Genomic DNA, 27,707 nt, shown 5'->3' with positions numbered 1-27,707 from the left:
TTTTTGAGGGGAAAAAGATGCATCTTTATACTTCGAAAAATATGGTATTTTATGAAAGACTAAACAAATAACTCCAGTGGGAAGAAGAGGCTGCGGGCCGCTTGAAATTTGAAAAAGGGCCGCATTTGGCCCCCGGGCCGCACTTTGGACATGCCTGGTCTAAAAGATCTCCAAGGTCCCTTTCAACTCTGTTATAGAGGGTCTCTTGCTGACTATGCTGGGAAGGTCACGCCAGACTAAGAAGTGGGCGGTGGGCTACCCCAGCGTGCTTCTTCTGGTCCCCTCTTACCACCAGATACCAGGACTATGTGCAATTTATCAAAATAGAGAGGGATGGCTTTCAGAGGGGAGAGGTGGGTGTAGAAAGCAAGATCCAGTGTGATACACCCACCCCCAAACCCATAATCTTTTCTTTCTTTCTTTCTTTCTTTCTTTCTCTTTCTTTCTTTCTTTCTTTCTTTTTCTTTCTTTCTTTCCTTTCCTGTCTGTCTGTCTGTCTTTCCCTTTCCTTTCTTTTCCTGTCTGTCTGTCTTTCCTGTCTGTCTTTCTTTTCCTTTCCTGTGTTCTTTCTTTCTTTCTTTTTTCTTTCTTCTTTCTTTCTTTCTTTCTTTCTTTTTCTTTCTTTCTTCTTTCTTTCTTTCTTTCTTTCTTTCTTTCTTTCTTCCTTCCTTCCTTCCTTCCTTCCTTCCTTCCTTCCTTCCTTCCTGCTCTATGTTTCTCCATCCTGGCGCGCATCCTGGGCTTCGAGAGCCCTCCCTTCTCTCTCTCGCCCCCCCCCTTCTTCCTCTCCCCCTCCCCATTTGCCCAAACCCAATTCCGCTCCTCCCGTCTCCATTTCTGTTATATCAGCTGGAGCGTTAAGTGCATTAAGGAATCTAAAGCCAGAGACATTCTCCCAGCTGCAGGAGGCTGCACCGGCAATTGAACATTTAAAAAAGAAATTGCTTTCACAAGGAGGGTGGGAGGAAAGCCCGTGCAAAGACACACTCAGAGAAACACACACACACACACACTGAAGCGCACACAAAAACACACAGCTCCCTTGGCCTTCCCAGAGCATTCTCGCGCTCAAAGCTGTTGGAAACAATTTCGTACACAAATAATTTGGGTGGGTGGGTGGGTGGGTGGGTGGGATTGCCACGGCTGCCTTTGCTGCTGCTGCAGCTTCCCCCCCCCACCTCGTCCCCGCCGGCTAAACGCTAGCTGTGGAGACCCTCCCTGTCGCCCCCCTTCCCCTTGTCACGTCTCTCCGAGGTGGGCAAACAAAGAGACTCCCACTGCAAGACGGAGCAGCTGCCAAACACTGACGCTTTCACGGCTCTTGCCAAGCTAGGCGGGCATCTCTTCGCTGGCGAAGGACGAAACAAAAATGGGGGGAGGGTGTGGAAAATTGGGCTAGAAGGGGAGGGTCCGCAGCTCCTTTCCTGAGTGGGTGGGGGGTCGCAAGGCCACCCTTGGAGAGCGAGAGAGCCTTCCGGAGCTGCCAGGTGAAGGTGTCTCCTTCTGGTGAGCATCTTAGGAGGCCTTCAACGTAGACATTTCAGACCAGACTGGGGCCCTCCCCTCCGGGAGAGCTTCCCCGGTTGGATTTCGGCCTAGCTATGGGTGGGCAGGCTGCTCTGCAGTCCTAACCAGGCCGAGCAACTGACGTCCTTCCTGGGAAAAGGGGAAGGGGCGACGCAGAACCGAAGGACGGAAGGGAAGAGAAGGGGAGGACCTTGAGGTGACCCTCCAACCCCACCCTTTGTAAGAAAAAAACAAGAATTGAAGATTTTTCTGACTCACAACCCCCCCTCCCCAATCTGTCATGGTGCATTTGTGGGGGGGAATGGTGTAGGCCCCTTGACTATCTAAAGCAGTGTGTCTCAACCGTGTCCACTTGAAGAGGGGTGGGCTTCCACTCCCAGAATCCCCCATCCAGCCTGCTTTAATATGGGTGGACTTCCCAGATTTCCTCTGCTTTAAGAGGGGAGGACTTCCACTCCCAGAATCCCCCAGCCAGCCTGCTTTAAGAGGGGAGGACTTCCACTCCCAGAATCCCCCAGCTAACATGGAATTCTGGGAGTTGAAGTCCACCCCTCCTCAAGTGGAGAAGGTTGACAAAACCTGCTGTGATACATCATGAATGCAGTCAATTCTTGAAGGATTCTGAGAAGGTCGCAGCTCCTCCAGCTCTTGTCTTCTTCTGGATCTGGTCCGACGGCTGGAGACAAGCGTCTTCTTCCCGGGAAGAGGCCAGCAGAGGGTTAGGAGGTCAGCGCCAAGGCAGCTTCTGCTGCCACCACGAATTTTGGAAGCTGCTAACCTTCCCCAGAGGCGACAAGGGGTCCATCGGCCAAAATTCTGCGGGACCATTCTTCAATATACACCCCTCCACCACCACCCAAATTTCAGAGGACCGTGGAAATCGTCTCCGCTGCACGACAATGGGGGAGGGGGGGTAGTCCTCCTCAAACCACGGGGACGCAATCGGGCAACGGTGTTGTCATGGGCCCATCTTTGCGGTCCAGGAGAAGCTGCGTGGTGGGCTTCTGGCACAAAGACGGACAGACGTTTACGGGAGAGCCAAGTCGCAACCCACGCGGACGGAGTTAGTTCCTGGAGACACACATTCCATGCTGGAGGTCAGTCCCCAAAGCACACAAGGGTCCCAAGCTTCCATCTTCAACACCCCCCATGCAGAAAACCTCTGGTCCATGGCTGCCTCCTCCCCCCCCCCCCCGGTCCTCTTCCCAGGTTAGTCAGGAACACCATGCTCAAACTGGGCACACTCCATGCTGTCACCTGCCTTAGTCGCTCTCCGGCCGATACAAGTACTTCATCATCAGGCTGTCCACTTGCTTCTTCCGTTTCTTCTCCTCCTTCTTCAGCTGCTTGGTGGACTTCCCAGCTTCGGGAGCCCCGTCCCTGGGGGGATCCCCGCACTCCCCGTCCGAGCGCTTCGGGCCCTTCTTGATGCTGGAGTTGCTACGATACGAGACGGTGGAACTGGACGACGACTCCGAAGAAGAGCCGGAGTGGGACCTCTGCTGCTTCTTCTTCTTGGACTTCTTGGCACGCTTCTTGGAGGTCTTTCTCTGCCGTTTGGGAGAGGACGAGGAGGAGGAGGAGGAAGAGGAGGAAGAGGAGGAGTCACTGGAGGAACTCCGCTTCCGGCTTCTCCTACCCTTTGTTTTCTGATCGGGCCTGTAGAAGTCCAAGGCTGAAGCTGATCGGCGGAGGCTGCTAGCCGGGTTTTCAGTGGTCTCCAGCAGAGTGGTGCTCCTGGCGCTGCGGACACTCCTGCGGTCGTCTTCATCTGAGTCGGGGTCATGGCTGGAGCGCCTGAATTTAACAGGCTTGTAGTTTAGCACCTCACTGATCGCTGCCTCCAGATCTGGGTCCAGGTAGCTCCGATGGCCGACCGGCCGGATGTCCGCTTCATCTACTCGCAGATCATCCGAGGTGGATGTCCGGGGCCGAGGAGGCACCGAGAGGCTGCGGGCGACGGAGTGTTGGCTGCAGAGGGAGCGCGAGTCACTGGGGCCCAGGCTGGCCGCGTCGTCCAACTGGGAACGACTCAAAGAGATCCGTGAGCCCGGCCGGCTGTAGGACGGGGTAAGGTCATCCAAGCGAGAAGCGCTGCGTCGCGAGCTTCCGGGGCTCGAGAGGGCCAAGCTGAGCGACGAACGGGTGTCATCTTCCAGGCCAGCCCAGGAGGCTCCACTCTGACTGGCCGTGGCTGAGAGGACCGACGTCCGATCGAATTCGGCAGCCGAGGTGGACCTGCGCTTCTCCAGCCCCTTCGGGAGGCGGCTGCTGGCCTCGGAGAGGACCGAGCCCCTCTCACTGAGCTCTTCCAGGCCTCCGCCCAATGACTTCCTCCAGGAGGCAAGGGAGGTACTCTCCTCCGAGCCACCGGATGCTGAGGCACGGGCGGCCTTGCGGAAGGAGCAGTCCGGTGAGTCCGGCCGCTCGCTCAGGACAGAGAAGAGACTCTCCTCGTCGCCTTTCCCTCCAATGGAGTCCTTGATGTTGGTGCGCTTGCGGTAGCTCAGCGAGCTCATGACGGACGCCGGCCTGTCCTCCCCATTCTTAGCCTCCTTGCCAGCCGTGTCCACGGTGGGTCTGACCCAGGCAGGAGGCGACCACGGTGGGAGGAGAGAGGAGGAGGAGGAGAGAGAGAGAAATGGTTAACTGGAGGGTAACAAGAGCGCGGGTGGGGCAGTGGTTGGGATACAGCATTGCAGGCTGACTCTGCCCACTGCCAGGAGTTTGATCCTGACCGGCTCGAGGTTGACTCAGCCGTGCGTCCTTCCGAGGTCAGTAAAATGAGGACCTGGATTGTTGGGGGTCATAGGCTGATAAACTGCTTAGAGAGGGATGTAAATAGCCCTGTGAAGTGGTAGATAAGTCTTAGTGCTATGGAGAAGGAAGGAAGGAAGGAAGGAAGGAAGGAAGGGAGGGAGGGAGGGAGGGAGGGAGGGAGGGAAGACAGAAGGGAGGGAGGGAGGGAGGACGAAAAGAAAGAAAGAAGGAAGGAAGATGAATGGAAGAAAGGAAGCAAAATGAATGGAAGGAAAGAAGGAAAGAAAAAGAAGGAAGGAAGGAAGGAAAATGAATGAAAAGAGGAAAGGAAAATGAATGGAAGGAAGGAAGGATGGAAGGACGGAAGGAAAGAAGGAAGGAAGGAAGGAAGGAAGGAAGGAAGGAAGGAAGGAAGGAAGAAAATGAATGGAAGGAAGGAAAATGAATGGAAGGAAGGAAAATGAATAGAAGAAAGGAAAATGAATGGAAGGAAGAAAGATGTAGTGGCACAGTTGCAGCATTGCAGGCTACCTCTGCCCACTGCCAGCAGTTCGATTACTGGGGGCAAGAGGTTTGACTCTGTAAACAGCTTAGAGTGGGCTGTAAATCACTGTGAAGTGGTATATGTCTAAATGCCATTGCTTGGGAAGGAAGGAAGGAAGGAAGGAGGGAGGGAGGGAGGAAGGGAGGGAAGGAAAGAAGAAAGGAAAAGAAGGAGGGAAGGAAGGAAGGAGGGAGGGAGGGAGAGGATGGAAGGAAAGGAAGGAAGGGAAGGAAGGAAGGAAGGAAGGAAGGAAGATGTGAGGGAAGGAAGATTGGAAGGAAAGAAGGAAGATGGGAACGAAGGCAATCGGAAGGAAGGAAGAAGAAAAGGAAGAAGGAAGGAACACCAGAAGGAAGGAAGGGAAATGAGGGGAAGGAAGGAAACCATAGTGGCACAGTTGTTACAATGCAGCATTGCAGGCTAACTCTGCCCCCTAGCCAGCAGTTCGAATCTCACCGGCTGAAGGTTGGCTCAGCCGTCCGTCCGTCCGTCCTTGCGAGGTGGGTCAAAGGAGGAGGCGGATTGTTGGGGGCCAGAGGCTGACTCTGTAAACAGCTTTGAGGGGGCTGTAAAAGCCCTGGGAAGGGGATGCAGACGTCTCAGGGAGGGGGCTTTTGCTGTCGTGCGCAGGGGGGGGGGGGCAGAGAGGCGGCTGGGGAAGATGCGCCTCCCCAAGGAGCCTCCTGCAAAGTGAGCCGTTCTTCTGCGCCAGCCGCGCTCCAGAATCTCTGTTGGGTTTTGTTTAAGAAAAGGGGGGGGGGGAGAAGCCCCTCCGCCATCGATTTCAATTTGTTTTGTTGTCAACTGCCTGGGAAACGTTGGCGACACGGAGCAATCGATCCTCCCAGCAGGGGGGGGGACGACAATTTCCCACAGCAAAAGCTTCTCCGGCGTGCGTGCGGAGGGACGAAGGAAGCCAATGACAGCCGGTCCTCGACTTACGATCACAACGGAGCCCAGCATTTCTGCGGCTGACCCAGGCGGAAGTCCCGCTCGAGCAAGGGGGTCGGGCTAGAAGACCTCAGGGGCCCCTTCTAATGCTCTGTTGATAAGTGAGCTTTGCTACCTTTCGTGCTACAGTCGCTATTCGAGTCACCGCCGTCAAGTGAATCATGGGGTTATTAAGTGAGTCCTTGTCGGGAGGTCTCCCAAGGGGACCCTGGGAACATAGCAATGGTCGTAAGTCGGAGTCAATTGTCAAGCGTGAGCATTTTAAACACATCACGACGGAGGATGACTGCAACAGTCGTTAAGTGTGAAAAACGCTCGTAAATTGCTTTTTTCAGCATCGTCGTAACTTCAAACGGTCACTAAATGAATGCCGTAAGTCGAGGACTGCCTGTAAGAGGACGTCTTCGGGTTTTCCTCTGGGGAGTGGGGGGGGGATGGATTGTCGGCAGAGAAGGAGTAGAAAAAAGGGGAGGGGGGGGCGATGCCTGAATACCCCCCACCCCCAAAGGGGAAACCAGTCTCTTCTGATGGAGCAGACAGAAACTGGCACTGGCACGGTGCCCGGGCGCTCAGGGCCGGCCCAGGTGGGCATCGCAGCAGAGGCTGGGGAAGGGGGGGAGGGGAGTTACCCCATCTGCTGCCCCTTCCCCAAATAACGAGCGACGGCTTGCAACTCGGTGCAGCCATGCTGCTCAGCTCTGCCCCTGTGCCGGTGCCAACAGCTTGAGGCCGTTCCTCCGTGTGGTGGGTTGCTATGGCAACGGGGGGTCCTATAAATAGCCCGTCTGGTTGCTGGTCACTACCAGAGATGGGGGGGGGGGGAAATATACAGGGAGGGGGAGGAATTGATGGGAGTTGCTGACATCTGGGGGGGGGGTCTTTGCCAAGGTCAGCAGCATCCTAGGATCAGACTGTGGGCTGAAGGGGGGCATAAAAGAGGCAGGCGGGCAGCATGGGCTATGTAGTGGAGATGTTTAACACCACACCGGTGCTTTTCTTCATTTACCGTCCACCTGAATCTAGAAAGACTCCAAAATGCAGAGAAAAAACGGGTGTAAAATGTCCTTGGGGGGCCTTCCAGGCTGGGAACCCCCCCCCCCAGATTGGGGACTGCCTGCAAAAAAGGGCAGGGAGTTCCCCCCGTCCTGGTAGCCTTTTCTCAAGGAAGTGGCCCATGCCATCAATTTAAGGGAGACGGGGGGGGGGGGCAAAGGAGAGCCTGGGGGAGTGATGGGTTTGTGGCTGGGACCCCCGGCCCACAAGAGGGAGGTGGGAACGCTCAGAGGCACCTGGCGAAGGTATGTTTAGGGACCCAAGAAGGGTTTAGAATCAGGTTCTGTTTGTGCACACACACACACAAAATAAACACCCGTACACAAACACACAACTCCCAACCTAAGGACAAAGAACAGTCCCTCAGGCCTAGATTAGATTAGTTGGAAGGGACCTTGTAGGTCATCTAGTCCAACCCTCCGCCAAACCGGGAGACTTACACCATTTCTGACAAACAGAGAGGGGGGGAGAGGGAGGGAGGAAAGGTAGGTAGGTAGGTAGATGATAGATAGATAGATAGATAGATAGATAGATAGATAGATAGATGATAGATAGATAGATAGATAGATAGATAGATAGATGGTAGATGATAGATAGATAGATAGATAGATAGATAGATGATAGATAGATAGATAGATAGATAGATAGATAGATAGATAGATAGATAGATAGATAGATAGATAGATAGATGGTAGATGATAGATAGATAGATAGATGATAGATAGATAGATAGATAGATAGATAGATAGATAGATAGATAGATAGATAGATAGATAGATAGATAGATAGATGGTAGATGATAGATAGATAGATGGATGGATGGATGGACGGAGAGAGAGAGAGAGAGAGAGAGAGAGAGAGAGAGAGAGAGAGAGAGAGAAAGAATGAATTAATTCTGGGAGTTGAAGTCCCCAACTCTTAAAGTTCCCATGTTGGACACCTCTGGGACAGAATCTCCTGCTTGAATAGGGGATCAGACTAGAAGACCTCCAAGGCCCCTTCCAACCCTGTCATTCCCTTCCTCTATTTTCATACACAACGCAGCAAGAAGAAGCCTCCTGTTATGAGTCACCAACACGTAGGGCTGACTCAATCCCTAAGTCGGGAGCCCCCAGCCCCCCCAGCCCCCCCCCCTCCCCAGCCCGTGGGAAGGCTGCCCCCGCCTGCCAAGCCAACCTGCTACTCTTCAAACTGCCGTCCTCGGAGACCGACTTGGAAGAGCCCTTGTTCTTCGACAGCCACGATTTCACTCCGTCCACACGGTCCTCCAGCTCCGAATCAGCGTCCGAGTCTCCCTCGCTGGGGACGACAAACAGGAAGAGGAGAAATCAGAGGTGTGCAGAGGAAGCTGGGAAGCAGAGCTGGCTGGGGAATTCTGGGAGTTGAAGTCCACAAGTCTTAAAGTTCCCAAGTTTGGACACCCCTGGGTTAAGCAGTGTTCGAAAATGCCACAATCCCCACGGCCTTCGGAGACCGGCCTGGTTCCTCTCAAGACCGAGGAAGACCAAGGGGGGCCTGATGGACGGACGGAGTAGTCCTCCGCAGCCTTCGGTGTCGATCCCCCGTCGTCAAATTGGATGAAGGGAATTCATCAAATTTGCAGACGACAACCGAGCTGGCAGGAGGAGCCAACGCCCCAAAAGCTCCTGAGACGAAAAGGCCTTGTCGGATTTCAACACTGGGCTCTACCTAACAAAATAAATAGGGTTCCAGTATTTGTAGGGGTTGCCACAAAGAAGAGTGGGGGGGGGGGGCAATGTATTTTCCAAAGTTGCTGAAGGTACGAGAAGAAGCGAGGGATGGAAACTAATCAAGGAGAGAAGCAAGCTGGAATTAAGGAGGAATTCCCTGACAGGGAGAACAATTAACCAGTGGAACAGAAGTTGCCACCAGAGGTTGTGGGTGCTACAGGGGGTTGGACAAGAAGACCTCCAAAGTCTCATCTCTATTCTATTCTATTCTTTCATTCTATATTTCTATTCTGTTCTGTTCTTTCTGTTCTGTTCTATTCTATTTTTCTATTTTATTTTATTCTGTTCTATTTTTTATATATTTCTCTTCTCTTCTTACTCCATTCCATTCTCTCTTCTCTCTTCTCTTTTATTCTATTCTTTTTCTCTATTCTATTCTATTCTCTATTCTTTTATTCTATTCTTTTTTCTCTTCTCTTTTATTCTCTTCTCTTTTATTCTATATTCTATTGTATTCTATTCTCTATTCTATTCTGTTTTATTCTATATTTCTATTCTACTCTATTCTTCTAGATTTCTATTCTATTCTTCTAGATTTCTATTCTATTCTTCTAGATTTCTATGCTATTCTAGATTTCTATGCTATTCTATTCCATTTACATTTGCAGGAACTGGATGTGTCTAATCGAATGAAAAGAAGGACTAGGGGAGACATGGACGGACTGATTTCTCAATCTGGAGTCATTTCCCTGACTTCAGGCAGCTCTCACACAACACAAGCAATATAAAAATAATGATCCACCAAACAGTAAACAGATGGCAAACCTGGTTAGCACACAAAGTTATCCCAGCTTTGCAGACCGACATTGGGGTGGGAGCCCCATGGATCTCAGGGGCGCCCTCATTCCAGAGGGGAGAAAGCACATTGGCTGCGTCCCCCCCAAAAATGACACTGTTTAAATGGGGGGACCCAAAGCATGCCAACCCTGGCAGATACCACAGGAGATAGGTGGTCTTTAGACACATAGAGAGGAACCACATCTACACACCATTCAAAAGAGACAATAAAAAAACCAACCAAGGAGGAAACAAAATGACTAGAACGCATCCTCTCCACTTCAATCCAGATAAGCAGGGATTAACACCAGACAAACAATCGAGCGGAAAACAATAGCCTAATCAAGGAAGTGCCACGGAGGAGGAGACCACGGCCCCACCCAAAACTAGGAGGACAAGGATATACTGGATATAAAGAGGGGGCAAACTCCACACTCATCAGCACTGGGGAGATTCCTCCGTTGGATAATGAAGAGTGTGCAAACAAGACAACCGAGGACTCCACAATCCAACCGTGAGCTCCAGAGATTCTCTTCTATCAAAGAAATAACCAGGCCCTGCTCTCTTTCTTTTTCTTTCTTTCTTTCTTTCTTTCTTTCTTTCTTTTTCTTTCTTTCTTCTTTCCCTCCTTCCTTCTTTTTTCTCTTTTTCATTTTTTGTCTTCCTTTTTTCAGTTTTTCCTTTCCCTTTCTTCCTTGTCCCTTTATCATCTTTCTTCCTTTGACCTTTCGTTCCTTTTCCTTTCTCCTCCCTCCCTCTTTTCACTCTCCTTTTTGCCTTTCTTCTTTCACTTTTTTCCTTCCCTTCCTTCCTTTTCCTCTTCTCCCCTTTCATATTTCCCTTCCTTCCATTTCCCATCCTTCCTCCCATCTTCCTTCCTCCAACCCTTGCTTTCCTTTTCCTTTTCTCTCCTCTCTCCCTCTTTTCACTTTCTCTTTGTCTTTCTTCAACTTTTTTCCTTTCTTTCCCTTCCTTCCACCCCTTTCTTCCTCTGACCTTTCCTTTCCTTCTTTTTCCTCTCTCCTCTCCTTCCTTCTCTCCATCCCCATCTCTTCCTTCCTTCTCCCTCCCTTTCACTTTCCCATTTTTTATCTTCCTTCTTTCACTTTTTTCCTTTCATTCCCTTCCTTCCTGGTCCTTGTTTCTTTTCACATTTCCCTTCTTTCAGTTTCTGTTCTTTTTGCTCCTCCCTCTTATTTCCCTTCCTTCCTCCTATCTTCCTTCCTCCGACCCTTCCTTTCCTCCACTTTTCCTTTTCTCTTCCTTCCTTCCCTTGCTCTCCTATCCCTCCCTCCCTTTCTTCTTCCTCCCTTTCTTCTTCCTTCCTTCTCATCTTCCTTTCTTCCTCTCTCCCTTCCTTCCTTCCCCTATCCTTCCCTCCCTCTCTCCCTCCCTCTCCATCCTATTTTCCTCCCTTCCCTCCCTCCCTCCCTCCTTCTCTTCCTCCCTCCCTCCCCATCATCCCATCTTCCTCCCTTTCTTTCTCTTTCCCCTTCTTTCTTCCTGTTCAGCTTTGCCTTTACTCACAATCCCGGTGCCTTTCCCACCCCTCCTTCCTTCAGCTAGGAAGCCCCCAGACCCTGAATAACTCCTAAACCGGGATATGGCCCAGCTGTCCCTCCAGACAATCCAGCAGGAGTAACCAGGAGGAGTCTGTGGGAGCCACCAAGGCTCTCCTCTGGCCCTCCTCCTCCTCCTCCGCCTGTCGAATGAAGGCGATGGCAGGAGCGAGAGAGAGCGATGGGTCTGGGGTTCCTGGGTAAACGGGAGTTTAGCAGCCACATGGTAGCCTCTGGATTTACGAGGACTCTGCTTCCGTGCGCGGGGAAAGCGCGGCCTGATTTATATGCAGGCGTAAACGGCGGCCCCATCCGGCTTAAGGCCTCTAAATTTATAAGTGCCAGTGCTCACAGCCGTATTGATTGCCCTGAGCATGGATGCGCCGTTATGCACGGGGCGGAGGGGAGTGCAGAGAAGGCGTCCCTCCATGTTGCAGGCCGTGTCCGTATAAATCTCGCCGCTAATCCCAGGCTGTTTATCGCTTTCATTACCATTATAGCCGTAACAACTTGAATCTATACGGAAATCAGGGCGCTTATTTCTTCCAACCGATGGGGTCTGTAACTCTACTCGTGGGAAATTGGGGAGGGGGGCTGTTCTTTCCCCCCCCCTCCACCAAAAACAGGGCTCTGCTGCCAGGACATCTTCAGGACTACGTCCTTCTGGGTGTGTTCGCTGTAGCTAGTCCTCGGCTTACGACCAAAACGGAGACAAACGTTTCTGTCGCTCAGCAAGACACTGGTTAAGGGAATTTTGCCCTGTTTCATGACCTTCTCTTGCCACGGTCATTAAGCGAATCCCTGCAGGCCTTAAAGTAAGTAACACAGGTGGGAAGTGAAGCTGGCCTCCCCGTTGCTTGTCGGAAGGTTGCAAAAAGGGGATCGCTTTACGACATTACTTGCTGTGGACATTAAGTAAATCACTGAAGGCATTAAGTGAATCTGGCTTCCTTATTGCTTGTCAGAAGGTCGCAAAAGGGGATCACACAACCCCAGGACACGGCGACCGTCATAAATCTGAGTCACTTGCCAAGCGTCCAAATTTTGATCATGTGACTGTGGGGAATGGTGCAACGGTCGTTAAGTGGGAAAACAGTTGTAAGTCCCTTTTTTCAGTGCTGTTGCAACTTCTAAAGGTCGCTAAATGAACGAGGAGTACCTGTGCACAGGTGAGCAGGGTCACCTCTGCCTTGGAGCCTCCCCGTTAAATCTGAAGCCATCAACCCTGGAGGTCATTAAGAAGAGTCTAGAGGCAGTCACTTCTCTGAGACGGTAGGTTCTCCCATTTGAGCAGGGCTGGACTAGAAGACCTCCAAGGTCCCTTCCAGCAGTATCCTGTCCTATTCCCATATTGTATTCTATTCTATTCTGTTCTTATTTCTATTCTATTCCTATATTCTTTTATTCTATTCCTGTATTGTATTGTCTTCTATTATTATTCTATCCTATCCTATCCTATCCCCATATTGTATTATAGTCTATTCTCATATTCTATTCTTATATTATTATTCTATTCTTTTTTCTATTCTATATTCTATTCCTATCCTCTTCTCTTCTTATTTCTATTCTATTTCTATATTCTATTTTATTCTATTCCTGTATTGTATTCTATTCTCAAGTCTGCTTCCCCCTTCTCTGTCTCCCACCCTCCCTTCCCCCATATCTCCCTCCCTCTCTCCCTCCCTCTCTCTTCCTCCCTCTCTCTCTCTCTCCCTTCCCCCCTCTCTCCCTCTCTCTCTACCTCTCCCTCCCTCTCTCTCTCCCTTCCCCCCTGTCCCTCTCTCTCCCTCTCCCTCCCTCTCTCCCTCCCTCTCTCTCTCCCTTCCCCCCTGTCCCTCTCTCTCCCTCTCCCTCTCTCCCTCCCTCTCTCTCTCCCTCTCCCTCCCTCTCTCCCTCCCTCCTTCCTCTCTCTCTCCCCTTCTCTTCCCCCCTTTCCCTCTCTCTCTCTTCCTCCCTCTCTCTCTACCTCTACCTCCCTCTCTCTTCCTCCCTCTCTCTCTCTCCCTTCCCCCCTTCCTCTCTCTCTCTCCCTCTCCCCTTCTCTTCCCCCCTTTCCCTCCCTCTCTCTCCCTTCCCCCCTCTCTCCTTCTCTCTCTACCTCTCTCTTCCTCCCTCTCTCTCCCTTCCTCTCTCTCTCTCCCTCTCCCCTTCCCCCTCCCTCCCTCCCCTCTTCCCCCCCCTCTCTCCCTCCCTCTCTCACTTCCCCCCTCTCTCCCTCTCTCTACCTCTACCTCCCTCTCTTCCTCCCTCTCTCTCTCTCCCTTCCCCCCTGTTCCTCTCTCTCCCTCCCTCCCTCTCTCTCCCTCCCTCTCTCTCTCCCTTCCCTTCCTCTCTTCTCTCTCTCTCCCCTTCCCTTTCCCCCTTTCCCTCTCTCTCTTCCTCCCTCTCTCTCTCCCTTCCCCCCTCTCCCCCTCCCTTCCCCTCTTTCCCCCCTCTCTCTCCCTCCCTTCCTCTCTCCCTCCCTTCCCCCCTTTCTCCCCTCTCCCCCTCCCTCCCTTCCCTCCCTCTCTCCCCCTCCCTCCCTCCCCCTGCAAATAAATGCCGGGGGGGGGGGCTTTGTTATTCTTCCGCAGTGAAAAAGAAGAGGAGCTGGGAGAGCCCTATAAACAAACTCCGGGTGGGGGCGGGGGGGGCTGCTGTGATTTTAAATTGTCGGAATTAAACCTCCCGTCAAAGGCAATTTATGTCCAGGGTAGCCCTGCCTGCCATTAGTTAAAGCGGGATCCGAATCGCTGGGAAGGGAGGGAGGGAGGGAGGGAGGCAGGCAGAAGCAGCCGGGGACATTAATTGTGTGTGACAACAAGGCTCCCGTCGGCCCAGATCACTGCTAGAGTTGATTACATTTATCATTAGACGGCGGAGATCGTCGTCCAGACGGGACCGGGCCCCGGCTGCAGGAAGGAAAACAAGCCGGGCCGTCCAAAGCAGGGGGGGGGGGGGGGGAATTAAATATAAAATGAAGAGTTTGAGAATTGGCATCTCTGCAGGAACGACAAAAATTTGGGGTCTTATTCATCACTTGATCTGCCTTGATTAACAGAGTTGGAAGGGACCTTGTAGGTCATCTAATCCAACCCCCCGCTTGTTGTGGCTCACCAGCAGAGCTGGCAGCAGATCCAGACAGTGAGGAGGTTGGGGAGGAAGATGGGCCAGTCCTGGAGTCTGGGGAAGGCTCGGACGAGGGCTCTGTGTCGGAGGCAGAGAGGGGACCAGGGCCCTTTGACAGTGATCAGCTGCCTTCGGAGTCAGACATCAGTGGGGCAGAAGAACAGCTGGAGCCTGTTCCCAGTGTGTGCATGAGCAGAGTGGCCAGAGGAAGGGAGCAGCTAAAGAACAGGGGTCGACTTGGGAGTAAGGCCACAGGTGGACGATGAATGGCCCCTCCCAGAGGGAATAAAAGAGGAGCGAAAGGGGAGGGGGCTTTTGCAGGAGACAATTCCTTCATTCGTTCGTTTCAGGAGTGTGAAGATCTGTCCGTGAATCCCAGAGACTCTCCTGTGCCCAGAGTCTTTCCTTGCACAGCCCCTCATTTGGGAAATATTGACATGGCAGCTTTCCAAGCTAGATAAGGTCTGTGGTCATAAATACTCCTTTGAAAGACTGTTTGCCAGGCCTTGGCTGGATGTGAACGAGAGGAATTCACATCTGTGTTATAAAAGGGATTTTGTCGGGACCAGGACTCTGCCTCCTGCTTTGGGGGGAAGCCGAGAACCCCCCGCCCAAGCAGGAGACCTTAACACCATTTCTGACCGATGGCAGTCCAGTCTCTTCTTGAAAGCCTCCAGGGATGAAGCTCCCACAACTTTGGGAAGCAAACATCAATTACACCAACATTAAGCCCAGTTCAAAATCACTTCATGGAGACGTAGTCCTCCATTCGGTTCAAAGTTACAACGGTATTGAAGAAAGGGACTCAGCGCCGTTGTCCACACTTACGACCGTCGCAGCATTCCCCGTGGTCACGTAATTGAAACTCAGACGCTTGGCAACTCACTCATAGTTATGACGGTTGCAGTGTCCTGGAGTCACGCGATCCCCTTTTGCGACCTCCTGACAAAGCGAAGTCAAGGGGGGGGAGAAGCCGGATTCGCTTAACGACCACGTGACTAACAACGGCAGTGAATCGCTTAACGAAAGCCGCAAGGAAGTTCGTAAAATGGGATGCAACCCGCTGAACCACTGCCTTGCTTAACGACAGAAATTGAAGGCTGATTTGCGGTCGTAAGTCGAGGATTACCCATAAAGAGTTTCCTTGCTCTGTCTTCTTCCATCCCACCTCCCCCAAAATTCTTTACCATTCCCAAGCAGAGATATGGAACCAGGCATTGGGGGCGGGGGTCTTTTTCCCACCCACCTCCTTTTTTCTGACCCAGAGTTAGTTCCATAACGCAGGGTTATCAGGACACGCTAAGACGAGAGTTAAACACGGGTTAGAGCAGGAGCGGTCAGACCCATGCATGTTGAGGCATGCTGCAATGGGAGGGGCGGGACCGGCCCCCCACTCTGGCCCGCGGCATGCTTGGGGTTAAGCATAACACAGTTGCGTTATTGGGAACAGGGGAAAGTCAATTCCTGCTTACAGCTTATTCTTGCGTTTCTGATACTTGGACACCACGTCCTGCAAACTGGAGAATTGGGTTGGGGGAGGGAGGGGGAATTGGGGGTGGGGGTGGGGGGGAGAGGGGGGGTGGAAAAACAAAATAAAATTCACAGCAAAGAAACATTTTTTAAAATCCAGTAAAATCCATTTGGGAGAAAAGAGGAAGGAAAAGAAGTAACGGAGCAAGAGGGAGAATTGAACAGAAAAGGAGGAAGGGCGGGAGGCGAGGAGAGGGGGAACGGAGGGAGTGATGGAGGAGGAGGAGGAGGGGAGAATGAGAAAGATAAAAGAGAAAGGAAGGAGGAGGAGAAGAAGGACCCTCACTTTTCAGAGGAGTTTTTTGCCAATCCTCTTTCTGACCACTTGTGAAACCTCTGGCTGGCCCATTACTCAGAGGCTTCCCAGGGGAGACCCCGAGCCCCAGCAGTGGGGAGCAACTGAGGGGCCCGTTTGAAGGACGTCAGGAAAGGGGAGAAGCCCCCTTCCTCCCTGAGCCCCAAGGAGCCCCAACCACCTGCTTACCTACCCACCCAATCTTTAAATCTCTCTCTCCATCCATCCCTTCAATTTCTCTCCACCCTTCCTTCCTTCCTTCCATCCACCCACCATATCCATTCATTTATCCACCTATACATACATATATATACGGAAAGGTAAAGATTCCCCTGGCACACGTGTACTAGTCGTTCCTGACTCTAGGGGGAGCTGCTCATCTCCGTTTCAAAGCCGAAGAGCCAGCGCTGTCCGAAGATGTCTCCGTGGTCAAGTGGCCGGCATGATTAAACACCGAAGGCGCACGGAACACTGTTCCCTTCCCACCAAAGGTGGCTCCTGTTTTTCTACTTGCATTTTTTACGTGCTTTCGAACTGCTCAGTTGGCAGAAGCTGGGACAAGTCACGGGAGCTCACTCCGTTACGTGGCACTCGGGATTCGAACTGCAGACCTTTTCTGATCGACAAGCTCAGCATGCTACTGAGCAACCACGTCCCTTTTCCATACATAAATACATACAATTTCTCTCCATTCATCCTTCCATCCATTATCTATCTATCTATCTTTCTATCTATCTATCTATCTATCATCTATCTATCTATCTATCATCTATCTATCTATCTATCTATCTATCTATCATCTATCTATCTATCATCTATCTATCTATCTATCTATCTATCTTTCTATCTATCTATCTATCTATCTATCTATCTATCTATCTATCTATCTATCTATCATCTATACCTATCTGTCCATCCATACAATTTCTCTCCAGCCACTCTTCCTTCCTCCCCCTCCTCCCTTCCATCCATCCATCCATCCACATCCATCTGTCTATCCTCCCACAGTTACTTATTTCATGAATGTTGTTTGGTTTTAAGGTGCTGCATTCGTGCACCTGGCTTCTCCCCTCCCCCCCCCTCTCTCCCACCTGTTGATGAGGTCCTCATTGTCGTCACTGTCCATCTCATCCTCAATGGCCGCCTGCAGGTCCCCGATTCGCTTGAAGGCCAACTTCAGGTCCGCCTGCAAGCTCTGGTTGGCAGCCTCCAAGCTCTCCAGGTCCATCTCCTAGGTGGGGGGGAAGAAGAGACACAGTGTGTGTGTGTGTGTGTGTGTGTGTGTGTGTGTGTGTGTGTGTGTGAGCCGATTACCCCAGGCAACGTCCTCAGAGACGCAACTGCTTTGCCGTCCTCCCACCCCTCCCCCTCCCACAGCTATCTTGTTTGTACAGTACAGGTATTCGTGTCAGGGTCCCAAAAAGCATCCAGAATTAAATCAGAGTCCGAGGCAAAGGATTCCTCAAAGTCCCAATTGATGAAGGGAGACACGTTGGCACATCTGAGAAAACCTTGAATCTGAAAGCTTCCCGGTTTTTCCCACCCACCCAGTTGAAAGTTCAAGATCCCCCCCCCCCAAGTCCATCCCATGGTCCAATCATCCACTGCCATGCTGGCAGCTTCCACCCATCCAGTTCCGGTCAAGTACAGAGGTGCAGAGACAAAAGGATGACCTTGGCTTTCTGGAAAGAACACTGTTATGGCTACATCGCATCTCACTCCTTACAATCCCCCCTCTCATTTTCCCACCATAGAAAAATCCATAGCAGAAGAATAGAAAAGGAGGCAGGCCAAAGGTCCAAAAGAAAAGATGGCTGCAGGCCTCACAAATCATTGACTTACCACCACAACTGAGCCGCAAACCTCTGTTGTTAAGTGGGTTTGGTAGTGTGTTATGACCTTTTGTGCCGCCGTTGTTAAGTGAATCACTGCAGTTTGTTAGATCAGTGACACGGTTGTTAAGTGAATCCAGCTTCCCCATTGATGGCTTGTTAGAAGGTCGCAAAAGGGGATCATGAGATTCCCCCCCTCCCAGGACACTAAAACCGTCATAAATATGAGTCAGTTGCTGCAGTGGTGACACTGCAGCGGTCCTAAGTGTGGAAAATGGCCATAAGTCGCTTTTCCGGTGCCACTGTTAACTTCGTACGGTCACTAAAATGGGGAAAGACTCACTTAACAACCAGACTCACTTAGCAACATAAATTTGGGGCTAGGCTTTGGTTGTAAGTTGAGAACCAGCTGGGCATCTTTATCTCACTGACTGTAGCCTTCCTGACTATCACTTCCCCACAAAGATATGTTGTGTCAGCCCCAGCTGGAGTTGCTGGATTGTGGTGGGGAAAAATTCCAGGGGACTCATCCATCCATCTTGAACTCCAGATCTTCCTTCTTTCCTTCCTTCCTTCCTTCCTTCCACTTCCACTTCTTTCTTTCTATTTCCATCCCTTCCCATTTCCCTTCCTTCCTTTTCTCTTTCATTTTGTTTTCCTTCCTTTCTTTCCTTCCTTCTATTTCTATCTTTTCTTCCTATTTTCTTCCTTCCCACTTCCTTTCTCCTTCTTCCTCACAGTTCCCTCTTTTCTCCTATTCAGTACAATACAATAGCAGAGTTGGAAGGGACCTTGGAGGTCTTCTAGTCCAACCCCCTGCTCAGGCAGGAAACCCTATACCGTTCCAGACAAATGGCTATCCAACATCTTCTTAAAGACTTCCAGTGTTGGGGCATTCACAACCTCTGGAGGCAACTTCTGTTCCACTGATTCATTGTTCTCACTGTCAGGAAGTTTCTCCTCAGTTCTAAGTTGCTTCTCTCCTTGATTAGTTTCCACCCATTGCTTCTTGTTCTACCCTCAGGTGCTTTGGAGAATAGTTTGACTCCCTCTTCTTTGTGGCAACCCCTGAGATATTGGAAGACTGCTATCCTGTCTCCCCTAGTCCTTCTTTCTCTTAAGCTAAACATCCCCAGTTCCTGCAACCGTTCTTCATATGTTTTGGCCTCCAGTCCCCTAATCCTCTTTGTTGCTCTTCTCTGCACTCTTTCTAGAGTCTCAGCATCTTTTCTACATCGTAGTGACCAAAACTGGATGCAAATATTCCAGGTGTGGCCTTACCAAGGCATTATAAAGTGGTATTAACCCTTCGCGTGATCTTGATTCTATCCCTCTGTTGATGCAGCCTAGAACTGTGTTGGCTTTTTTGGCAGCTGCTGCCCATGGCTGGCTCATATTTAAATGGTTGTCCACTAGGACTCCAAGATCCCTTTCGCAGTTACTACTACTGAGCAAGGTACCACCTATACTGTACCTGTGCATTTCGTTTTCCTTGCCTAAATGTAGAACCTGACTCTTTTCACCATTGAATTTCATTTTATTAGATAGTGCCCAATGTTCAAGTTTGTCAAGATCCTTCTGTATCTTAAGCCTATCTTCTGGAGTGTTGGCTATTCCTGCCAGCTTGGTGTCATCTGCAAATTTGATGAGTTCCCCATTTATTCCCTCATCCAAATCATGGATGATTCCATCCTTCCCATTTTCTTTCTTTCTTTCCTTCCTTGTGTGTGTGTGTGTGTGTGTGTGTGTGTGTGTGTGAGAGAGAGAGAGAGAGAGTTAGTTAGTGTGCAAGGAAAAACCCCAGTTTGCCGTGCCAACTCTGTTATTCTTTCCTTCCTTCCTTCCTTCCTTCCTTCCTTCCTTCCTTCCTTCCTTCCTTCCTCCCTCCTTCTCTTTCTTCCTATTTTCTTCCCTTCCTTCCCTTCCTCCCACTTCCCTTTCTTTCTTCCTATTTCCCTCCTTCCCTCTCTTTCCCTTCCTTCCTATTTTCTTCCCTCCCTCCCAAATGTAAAACAATGATTGCCAAATTCTCTTGCTGTCACATTGCTGACAATGGGAAAAGCCATGATGTGCAATTATTTGCTTCTCTTATTTAATATTAAGATAAGGAGGAGAGCCACACCCGGCACATCCTGTTGAAAAAGCTGCCTGCCCTCGTCTCCCCTTTACTGAACAAACGTTTTCTTTGAGCAAATGCTTATTTCTTAATTTCTGCCCGTTATCGAAGGACTCCATCCCGACAGACTTCAGCTGCTGATGAATTAGTTGATCTTATCATAAGGAACCGTTTATGTCCAAATTTTGAGCCAACAGAGCCTTCTGCAAAACGTTTTTCCTTCCGCTGATCCCAAACGGGAGACAACCAAAATGCGAAATGACCACTCAATCAGAACAGAGAAGGAAGGGACTTTGGAGGTTGTCTAGTCCAGCCCCCTGCTCAAGCAGGAGACCCTATATCATTCCAGACAAGTGGCTGTCCAATCTCTTCTTGAAAACCTTCAGAGATGGAGAAAGAAGGGAGGAAGGAAGGAAGGAAGGAAGGAAGGAAGGAAGGAAGGAAGGAAGGAAGGAAGGAAGGATAGCAGAGTAACAGATGGAAGGGACCTTGGAGGTCTTCTAGTCTAATCCCCTGCTCAAACAAGAGAGCCTGTATCCCTTCAAACAAGTGGCTGTGCAGTCTCTTCTTGAAAACCTCCAGTGACGAAGCATTCATAACTTCTGGTGGCAAGCCGTTCCACTGGCTAATTATCCCCCCTGTCAGGAAATTCCTCCTTGGTTCCAGGTTGCTTCTCTCCTTGATTAGTTTCCACACGCTGTTTCTTCTCCTGCCTTCAGGGGCTTTGGAGAAGAGGTGGACCCCCTCCCCTTGGGGGCAGCCCCTCAAACTAAGGAGAAGACGGTGCATATGAAGCTTGAAAGGACCCATTTGGGCTCACTGCCTCGTCCGTCCTGCTTAACGTCCAGCCATAGAGTCCTGCACAGGGTAAGGAGGCTCTTCAGGATGAGGGAGGGAGGGTGGGTGGCTGACAGGCCTCTGGAGAGCAGCCTCTGAATCTGCCAATCGCTTAAACAACCAATCATGGTTAAGATGAGGAAAGGTGAGGAAGCAAACCAAGAAAGGATTTCCATAGTATGAAGGTTTAACAGAATGACAGCGTTGGAAGGGACCTTGAAGGTCTTCTAGTCCAACCCCCTGCTCAAGCAGGGGACCCTATGCAATTTGAGACAAGTGACTGCCCAGCCTCTTCTTAAAGCCTCCCGTGTTGGAGCGGCCACAGTTTCTGGTGGCCAGCTGTTCCACTGGTTAAATTGTTCTCCCTGTCAGGAAGTTTCTCTTGAATTCTAGGTTGCTTCTCTCTTCCGTTAGTTTCCATCCGTTGCTTCTTGTCCTGCCTCCGGGGGCTTTGGAGAACAGGCTGACCCCCTCTTTGGGGCAGCCCCTCAAATATTGGAAGATGCTGTCATGCGCCTCCCCTGGTCCTTCTTTTCGCTGGACTATGCCCACCCCATTCCTGCAATCACTTTGGCCTCCAGGCCCCTCACCCTCTTTGCTGCTCTTCTCTGCCCTCTTTCCAGGGTCTCCACATCTGTGTTTGCATCCTGGAGACCAAAACTACTGTAGGCTTCTGCTGGTTTCTCCTCCTCCTCTGCTTAATCCTCACCAGACTATACCAGGCCCCTTAGGATGCAAACTGAAAGCAAAGCCCCCTCCCTTCTAGCACTGAGGGTGTTCCCTATTAGGGTCATGAAACGTCTGCAAGGAGACCACCCAGCTCAGAGACCACCAAGGACCCCACAGTTCTCCTCCTTCTCTCCACACACCCCCTCCCTTCAAACATTGTTGATGTTTCCCAGTTGGGTCATAAAATGTCTGCAAGGAAACCACCCAGCTCAGAGAGCGCCAAGGACCCCGCAGTCCTCCTCCCATTCCTCTTCATCCTCCTCCTCCTCCTCCTTTCTGCAAACCGCCCTCCCTTCTAGCACTGATGATGTTACTTGGTTGGGTCATGAAACGTCTACAATTAAACCACCCAGCTCAGAGAGCACCAAGGACTCCACAGTCCTTCCTTCTCCTCTTCCTCCCTTCTAGTACTGATGATGTTCCCTAGCTGGGTCATGAAACGTCTACAATTAAACCACCCGGCTCAGAAGGCACCCTTCGGTCGTCCTCCTCTTCCTCCTCCCCTCAGCAACCACCACCCCCCCCTTCTTCTAGCCCTGACGATGTTCCCTAGCTGGGTCACAAAACGTCTGCAAGGAAACCACCCGGCTCAGAGCGCCCCAAGGACCCCTGACCAGACTATTCCCCCCCCCCACTTCCCCTGGGGGATTCAGGGGTCCTGGTTTAAGACCCCCGGAAGGGGGCTGGGAGGGGAGGGGAGGGGGAGCTGTGCTCCAAGGCCAGCCTGGTGGCCCTTGGGTGGGAAGAAAGCCGGCCTGGGCTCGGCCCCTTACCAGTTCGTGCTTCTTCCGGCTGGCCTCGGCCTCCTTCTTGCCCAGCTCGGCCATCTCCTCTTTGGTGTCCCGGAGCTGGCGCTGAAGCCGCTTGTTCTGCTCCTTCTCCCGGTTCTCAGCCGCCGTCCGCTGGTCCCGCTCCTCCGTCAACTTCTCCATGTTCTCCTTCAGCCGGCTGGCCAGGCTCTGGGGCAGGGGGAGAAGGAGGGGGGGCAGGGGCCCAGGAAGGCCCACCGCACGAGATTTATAGACCGCTGCACAAGGGCTTTGCACGGCCCTCCCTAAGCGGTTTACAGGGTCAGCCACACTCCGCCTCCTCCTTTGACCCACCTCGGAAGGACGGACGGACGGACGGCTGAGCCAACCTTCAGCCGGTGAGATTCGAACTGCTGGCTAGGGGGCAGAGTTAGCCTTCAATGCTGCATTGTAACAACTGTGCCACTATGTTTTCCTTCCTTCCCCTCGTTTCCCTTCCTTCCTTCTGGTGTTCCTTCCTTCTTTCTTTCCTTCTTCCTTCCTTCCTTCTTATCTTCCTTCCCATTGCCTTCCTTCCTTTTCATCTTCCTTCCTTCCAATCTTCTTTCTCTCCCATCTTCCTTCCTTTCTTCCCATTGCCTTCCTTCCCATCTACTTTCCTTCCAATCTTCCTTCCCTCCCAACTTCTTTTCTTCTTTCCTTCCTTCCTTCCCATCTTCCTTCCTTCCCCTCATTTTCCTTCCTTCCCATCTTCTTTCCCTCCCATCTTTCTTACTTTCCATTGCCTTCCTTCCTTCCCATCTTCCCATCTTTTCTTTCCTTCCTTCTTGTCTGCCTTCCTTCCCATCTTCCTTTTCCTTTCCTTCCTTCTCATCTTCATTCCTTCTTTCCCATCTTCCTTCCTTCCTTCCTTTCCTTCCTTCTCATCTCCTTCCTTCCTTCCCTCCCATCTTCCTACCTTCCCACCTATCTTCCTTCCTTCCTTCCGATCTTCTTTCACTCCCATCTTACTAACTTACTTGCCCTCATTTTCCTTCCTTCCTTCCTTCCTTCCCAAGGAATAGCCCTTAGACTTCTATACCGCTTCGCAGTGCTTTTACAGCCCTCTCTAAGCGGTTTACCTCTGTCAGCCTCTTGCCCCCAACAATCTGGGCCCTCATTTTCCCAATCTCGGAAGGACGGAAGGCTGAGTCAATCTTGAAGCGGTCAGGATCAAACTCCCAACAGTGGGCAGAGTCAGCTGCAATACTGCACTCTAGCCACTAGGCAGCCGTGGCTCTGCATTGGCTTCTGTGCACCCTGAGGGGCAGCGGTGGGCCTGAAGGGTCCCAGCAGAGAAGGGACATTCCTCTCCCCCGCTCCTTCATCTTTCTAAGGGCAGGGGGCTCCAATCGTGCCCACTTTAGGACTTGTGGACTTCAACTCCCAGAATTCTAAGCTAAGCTGGCTGGGGAATTCTGGGCATTGAAGTCCACAGGTCTTAAAGTGGCTAAGTTTGGAGACTTTTATTCTAAGGGCTGATGCTGCCCCCCCACCCCCACCCCCAGTTCCCTTTAGGGGAGCATTTTGATGGTTTCTTGATCACATTCAAGCAACCAGAGCAAGTGGTGGGGTGGCCTAGAGGTGGAGCTCTGGCCTCACAATCAGGAGGTTGTGAGTTTGATCCTAGGTAGAGGCAGATATTTCTCTCTCTCTGGGCACAATGAGAATGTATCTGCCGAACAAAACTCCGCATCGGCGACAGGAAAGGCATCTGGCCAGTAAACATTCAGTTGCCTAGACTCCACCCCACAAGCGATTACAGGGTCGTTAAAAGAAGATTTCTTTCAAGCAACCAGACCCACCCATGAATAAAAAATCCCCAACAATTTATTATCTGTGTTACAGAGAGTCCTCGACTTACAACCGTTTATTTAGCGTCCGTTGGAATTCACAGCGGCACCGGGGAAGAAATGTCTTATGATCGTTTTCCACACTTATGACTGCTGCAGCATCACGTGATCAGAATCTGGATGCTTGGCAACTGACTCGTACTTATGACGGTTGCTGTCTCTTGGGGGTCGCGCGATCCCCTTTTGCGACCTTCCGGCAAGCAAAGTCCACAGGGAAGCCGGATTCATTGAACGGCCCTGCCACTCACTTAACAACGGCAGGGATTCCCTTAACCACGGTGGCAAGAAAGGTCTTACGGCGGATCAAAATGCACTTCGGGGATGTCTCGCTTAACAACAGGAGTTTGGGGCTCAATCGTGGGTTGTAAGTCGAGGTCCACTTGTGCAAGGATCACCCGAAGTGTTTCCCTTCCCTTTGGAATGGCTAAATAAGGCTTCGTGGTCCCCGGGAGAGGTCAAGCTAATCCCTTTTGCAGCTACGAAAGGATTCCAAGCTACACCCTCACTTGACCCCACCACCCCCACTCCTTGCAGGCTAGCTGGCAGTTGTCCAAGACCCTCATCCTGGATGGAGATGCCCACCTTCAATCTCCAGGTGGGAAAGGTTATGTAGAAGTGAACACAGGGTCAATCAAAATGGACTCAAATGTCTATACACCGATGTAGGAATGAGAGGTAAAGCTACGTACAGGCATGCGTAGAAATTACCATGATCTCAGTGGCTGTTATCTTGGAAGCCTACAAGCTCACATAATTAGCAGAACCAGATGCTGGAATAAAGGAAAGGTGATGCACAGTTTCTTATCTATTAGCTCATTAATTCACCAGAGCAAAGGCATGAGGTAACCTTGGCCTGAATAGTATTCTTGATTCTCTAGGGAAGATTTGGGGGAGTGAACCTGTTATAGCAATGTGTTGTTGCTCTGTGCTTTGCTTGTAAAAACTTTATAAAAGCCAAATAAACTCTGCGAAAGGCAGACAGATATTTTGGACACAAACTGCGTGATGGAATTCTGAAACCTACACACCAATGCACAGAGGATGAGGAATAAACAGGGCGAATTAGAAATTCAAGTAAAAGAGGGCAGATACGATATTGTTGCCATTGCAGAAACTTGGTGGGATGAAACCGACAAATGGAACATACAGCTAGAAGGATTTAAATTATTTAAAAGAAATAGACCAAATAAAAGAGGAGGTGGAGTTGCACTATATATATAAGAAATAACTACGTCTCTACAGAAATAGAGCACAACAATGATGAGAACTATCTTGAATGCATTTGGGTCAATATTAAAGGTTGGGGGGGAAATGACATTGCCGTAGGTCAGGGGTGTCCAAACTTGGCAACTTTAAGACTTGTGGACTTCAACTCCCAGAATTCCCCAGCCAGCAGAGCTGGCTGGGGAATTCTGGGAGTTAAAGTCCACAAGTCTTAAAGTTGCCAAGTTTGGACACCCCTGCCATAGGTCTATACTACAGGCCACCCAACCAAGCAGAGGAAGTAGATGAACTTTTTGCCAATCAGCTAACTAAAGTATATCCCTTCCTTCTTTCTTTCTCCCTTCCCTCCCTTTTTTTCTACCCTCCCTCCCTCCCTTCCTTTTTCTTTCTTTCTTTCTTTCTTTCTTTCTTTCTTTCTTTCTTTCTTTCTTTCTTTCTTTTTTTTCTCTCTTTCTTTCTTCCCTTCCCTTTCTTTCCTTTCTGGCCTAGCTTTTCCCGCTGGTTTTTAAAGCATTTTTATCCTGCTTATTCGCCTGAACCAGTAGGAAAAAAATTGCTTTAAAAACCAAGGGGTGTGTGTGTGTGTGTGTGTGTGTGTGTGTGTGTGTGTTCCGACGATTGCAGTGAGCTGCGCGATCCTCGCAAGCTTTTTTTGACTGCTGAGGACAATCGTCCCTACCGGTTCGTCCAAACCAGGAGGATTTCACCCCTGGGTGGGGGGCTCTTCCCTGATTAATTTCACATTCCTTACTCCGACAGCAGTTCACGCAACGCGCATCCCCCCCACCCTGAATGCATAAGAGTGTCTGGACCTGAAGACCCCCGTCCCGCCCTCCCCCAACCCAGAGCTGAAGGAGGCCTCTAAGCCCCACCGCAATAGGGGCAGAACCCGGAGCTTCCCCAGCCCCCTCGGGATCACAGCGCAAAGGAGCTTCCGATTCCAACATCCATTCCGACAACCCTCGGCCACGGCCACCGCTGTGCCCCTCGGGTATTGGGGGGATGGGGGGGGAGAGAGAGGTGATCCTTCTCCATCCCCGGCGAGCCGTGACAGGTGAAAACGAGACAGGAAAGACACGGGGCTGGGCATCCATATTCATCGGCCGTGCATAATGGGAGAAGACAGCAGCAATTACGGGGGATCGGGCGGTGCAGTGCGCGGCGGCGGCTCCTCTCTCTCCGCCAAGAGCTAATGGAACAAACGAAGCCAGCCCTATGAATTTACATGAGGGGGGGGAGGGAAGGACCGGCTGGAGGGAAGGGGGGGGAGGAGAGGGAGCAGGGAGGGCAGCTGCGGAGTCGGGGGCCCCCCCGGGAAATAGAGAGAGGGAAGGGGGAGAGAAAGGGAGAGGGGGGGTCTTTCTTCCCCAGGCGTGGGAAGAATAATCAGGGAGGGCCTTGGTGAATTGGAAAAATAGATTTAACTTTGTGTGAAGTAATTACAGCATGTAATGTAAGGAGAAAAATAGATTCTATCCGTTGGCGCAGGCAGCTCTCACAGCCGTCCCCTGCATATTTATCACGGCGGCTGGCGGTGGGGTGAGGGGGGGGCTGGGGAGGGAAAGGAGGGAAGGGCAAAGCCAGGAACGGCGGAGAAAGAGGAAGGAGCATCCGGGGAGCAGCGTTGGGTCCCCAAAAGACGGGCATGGGGGCGCAGAAGGGAACGTCTACGACTCGGGGCTCTGGCGCCAGCGAGAACACCCTGGGACGGGGTCAGGGGCTTGCCTTGGGGGGGGGCACTGGGGGGCAGAGCCAGGGGAGAGCAAAAGGCGACGGGGAGGCAGAATTATTGCTAGTCCTCATCGTACGACCAAAACGGAGGCTAGAATTTCCACCGCCAAGGAAGCGTTGAAGTGAGCCGTGCCACATTTCGTGATCATTTTGGCTGCCGCTAAGTGAACTGCTGCAGTCATTAAGTGAACCATGTGGTCCTTAAACGAATCCAGCTTCCCCATTGACTTTGCTTGTTGGAAGCCATCCGGGAAGGGTCACTAATTCTGATCACATGACACACACACAGGCAGACCCGGGACCGTGCAACCATCATAGATACAAGCCGACCCCAAATTTCCGTTGCTAAGCGAGACAGTTGTTAAGCGAGCGGTGTGCTGTTTTTTTATGACCTTCCTTGCTGCAGTCGTTAAGCGAATCGCTGCTGTTGCATTGAGTTGGCTGGCCAGATGTTGACCCTGGACGCCGCGGCCATCGTAAACACGTCCAAAGTTGGATCACGCAACCACGGGGACGGCCGCAGCGGCTATGAAGGGTGAAAAGCATCAACTCTGGCTTCCGCCATGATAAGCCACTGTAACTTCCGACGGTCACTAAAGGAATGGTCGTAAGTCAAGGACTACCCGTATTTTAAAAGATATTGGTTCGTCGGAAGGCCCTGCATGAAATTCCCTTCTGAACTGCCGTCTGTCAGAAATGGGGTAGGTTCTCCTGCTTGGGCAGGGGGTTGGACTAGATGACA

At 51.1% G+C, this 27,707-nt stretch overlaps 1 protein-coding gene across 1 annotated transcript in view; it reads right to left on the bottom strand.

The window, feature by feature from the left end:
• LOC309388218 (unconventional myosin-XVIIIa-like) overlaps positions 1-27,707 on the bottom strand; it is a gene marked incomplete at its 5' end in the record, with an annotated part of 104,151 nt that overhangs the window by 4,152 nt on the left and 72,292 nt on the right. Inside the window, 4 exon segments of the mRNA XM_081945362.1 lie at positions 2,789-4,107; positions 8,012-8,134; positions 16,947-17,086; positions 22,143-22,328. Of these exon segments, the coding sequence (XP_081801488.1) occupies positions 2,790-4,107; positions 8,012-8,134; positions 16,947-17,086; positions 22,143-22,328 (1,767 nt within the window). The 3' untranslated portion in view covers position 2,789.

This window comes from Natrix helvetica (assembly GCF_964273705.1).
Source record: "Natrix helvetica genome assembly, chromosome: 2".
Classification (NCBI taxonomy): domain Eukaryota; kingdom Metazoa; phylum Chordata; class Lepidosauria; order Squamata; family Natricidae; genus Natrix; species Natrix helvetica.
This window is presented reverse-complemented; position numbering and strand designations above follow the sequence as displayed.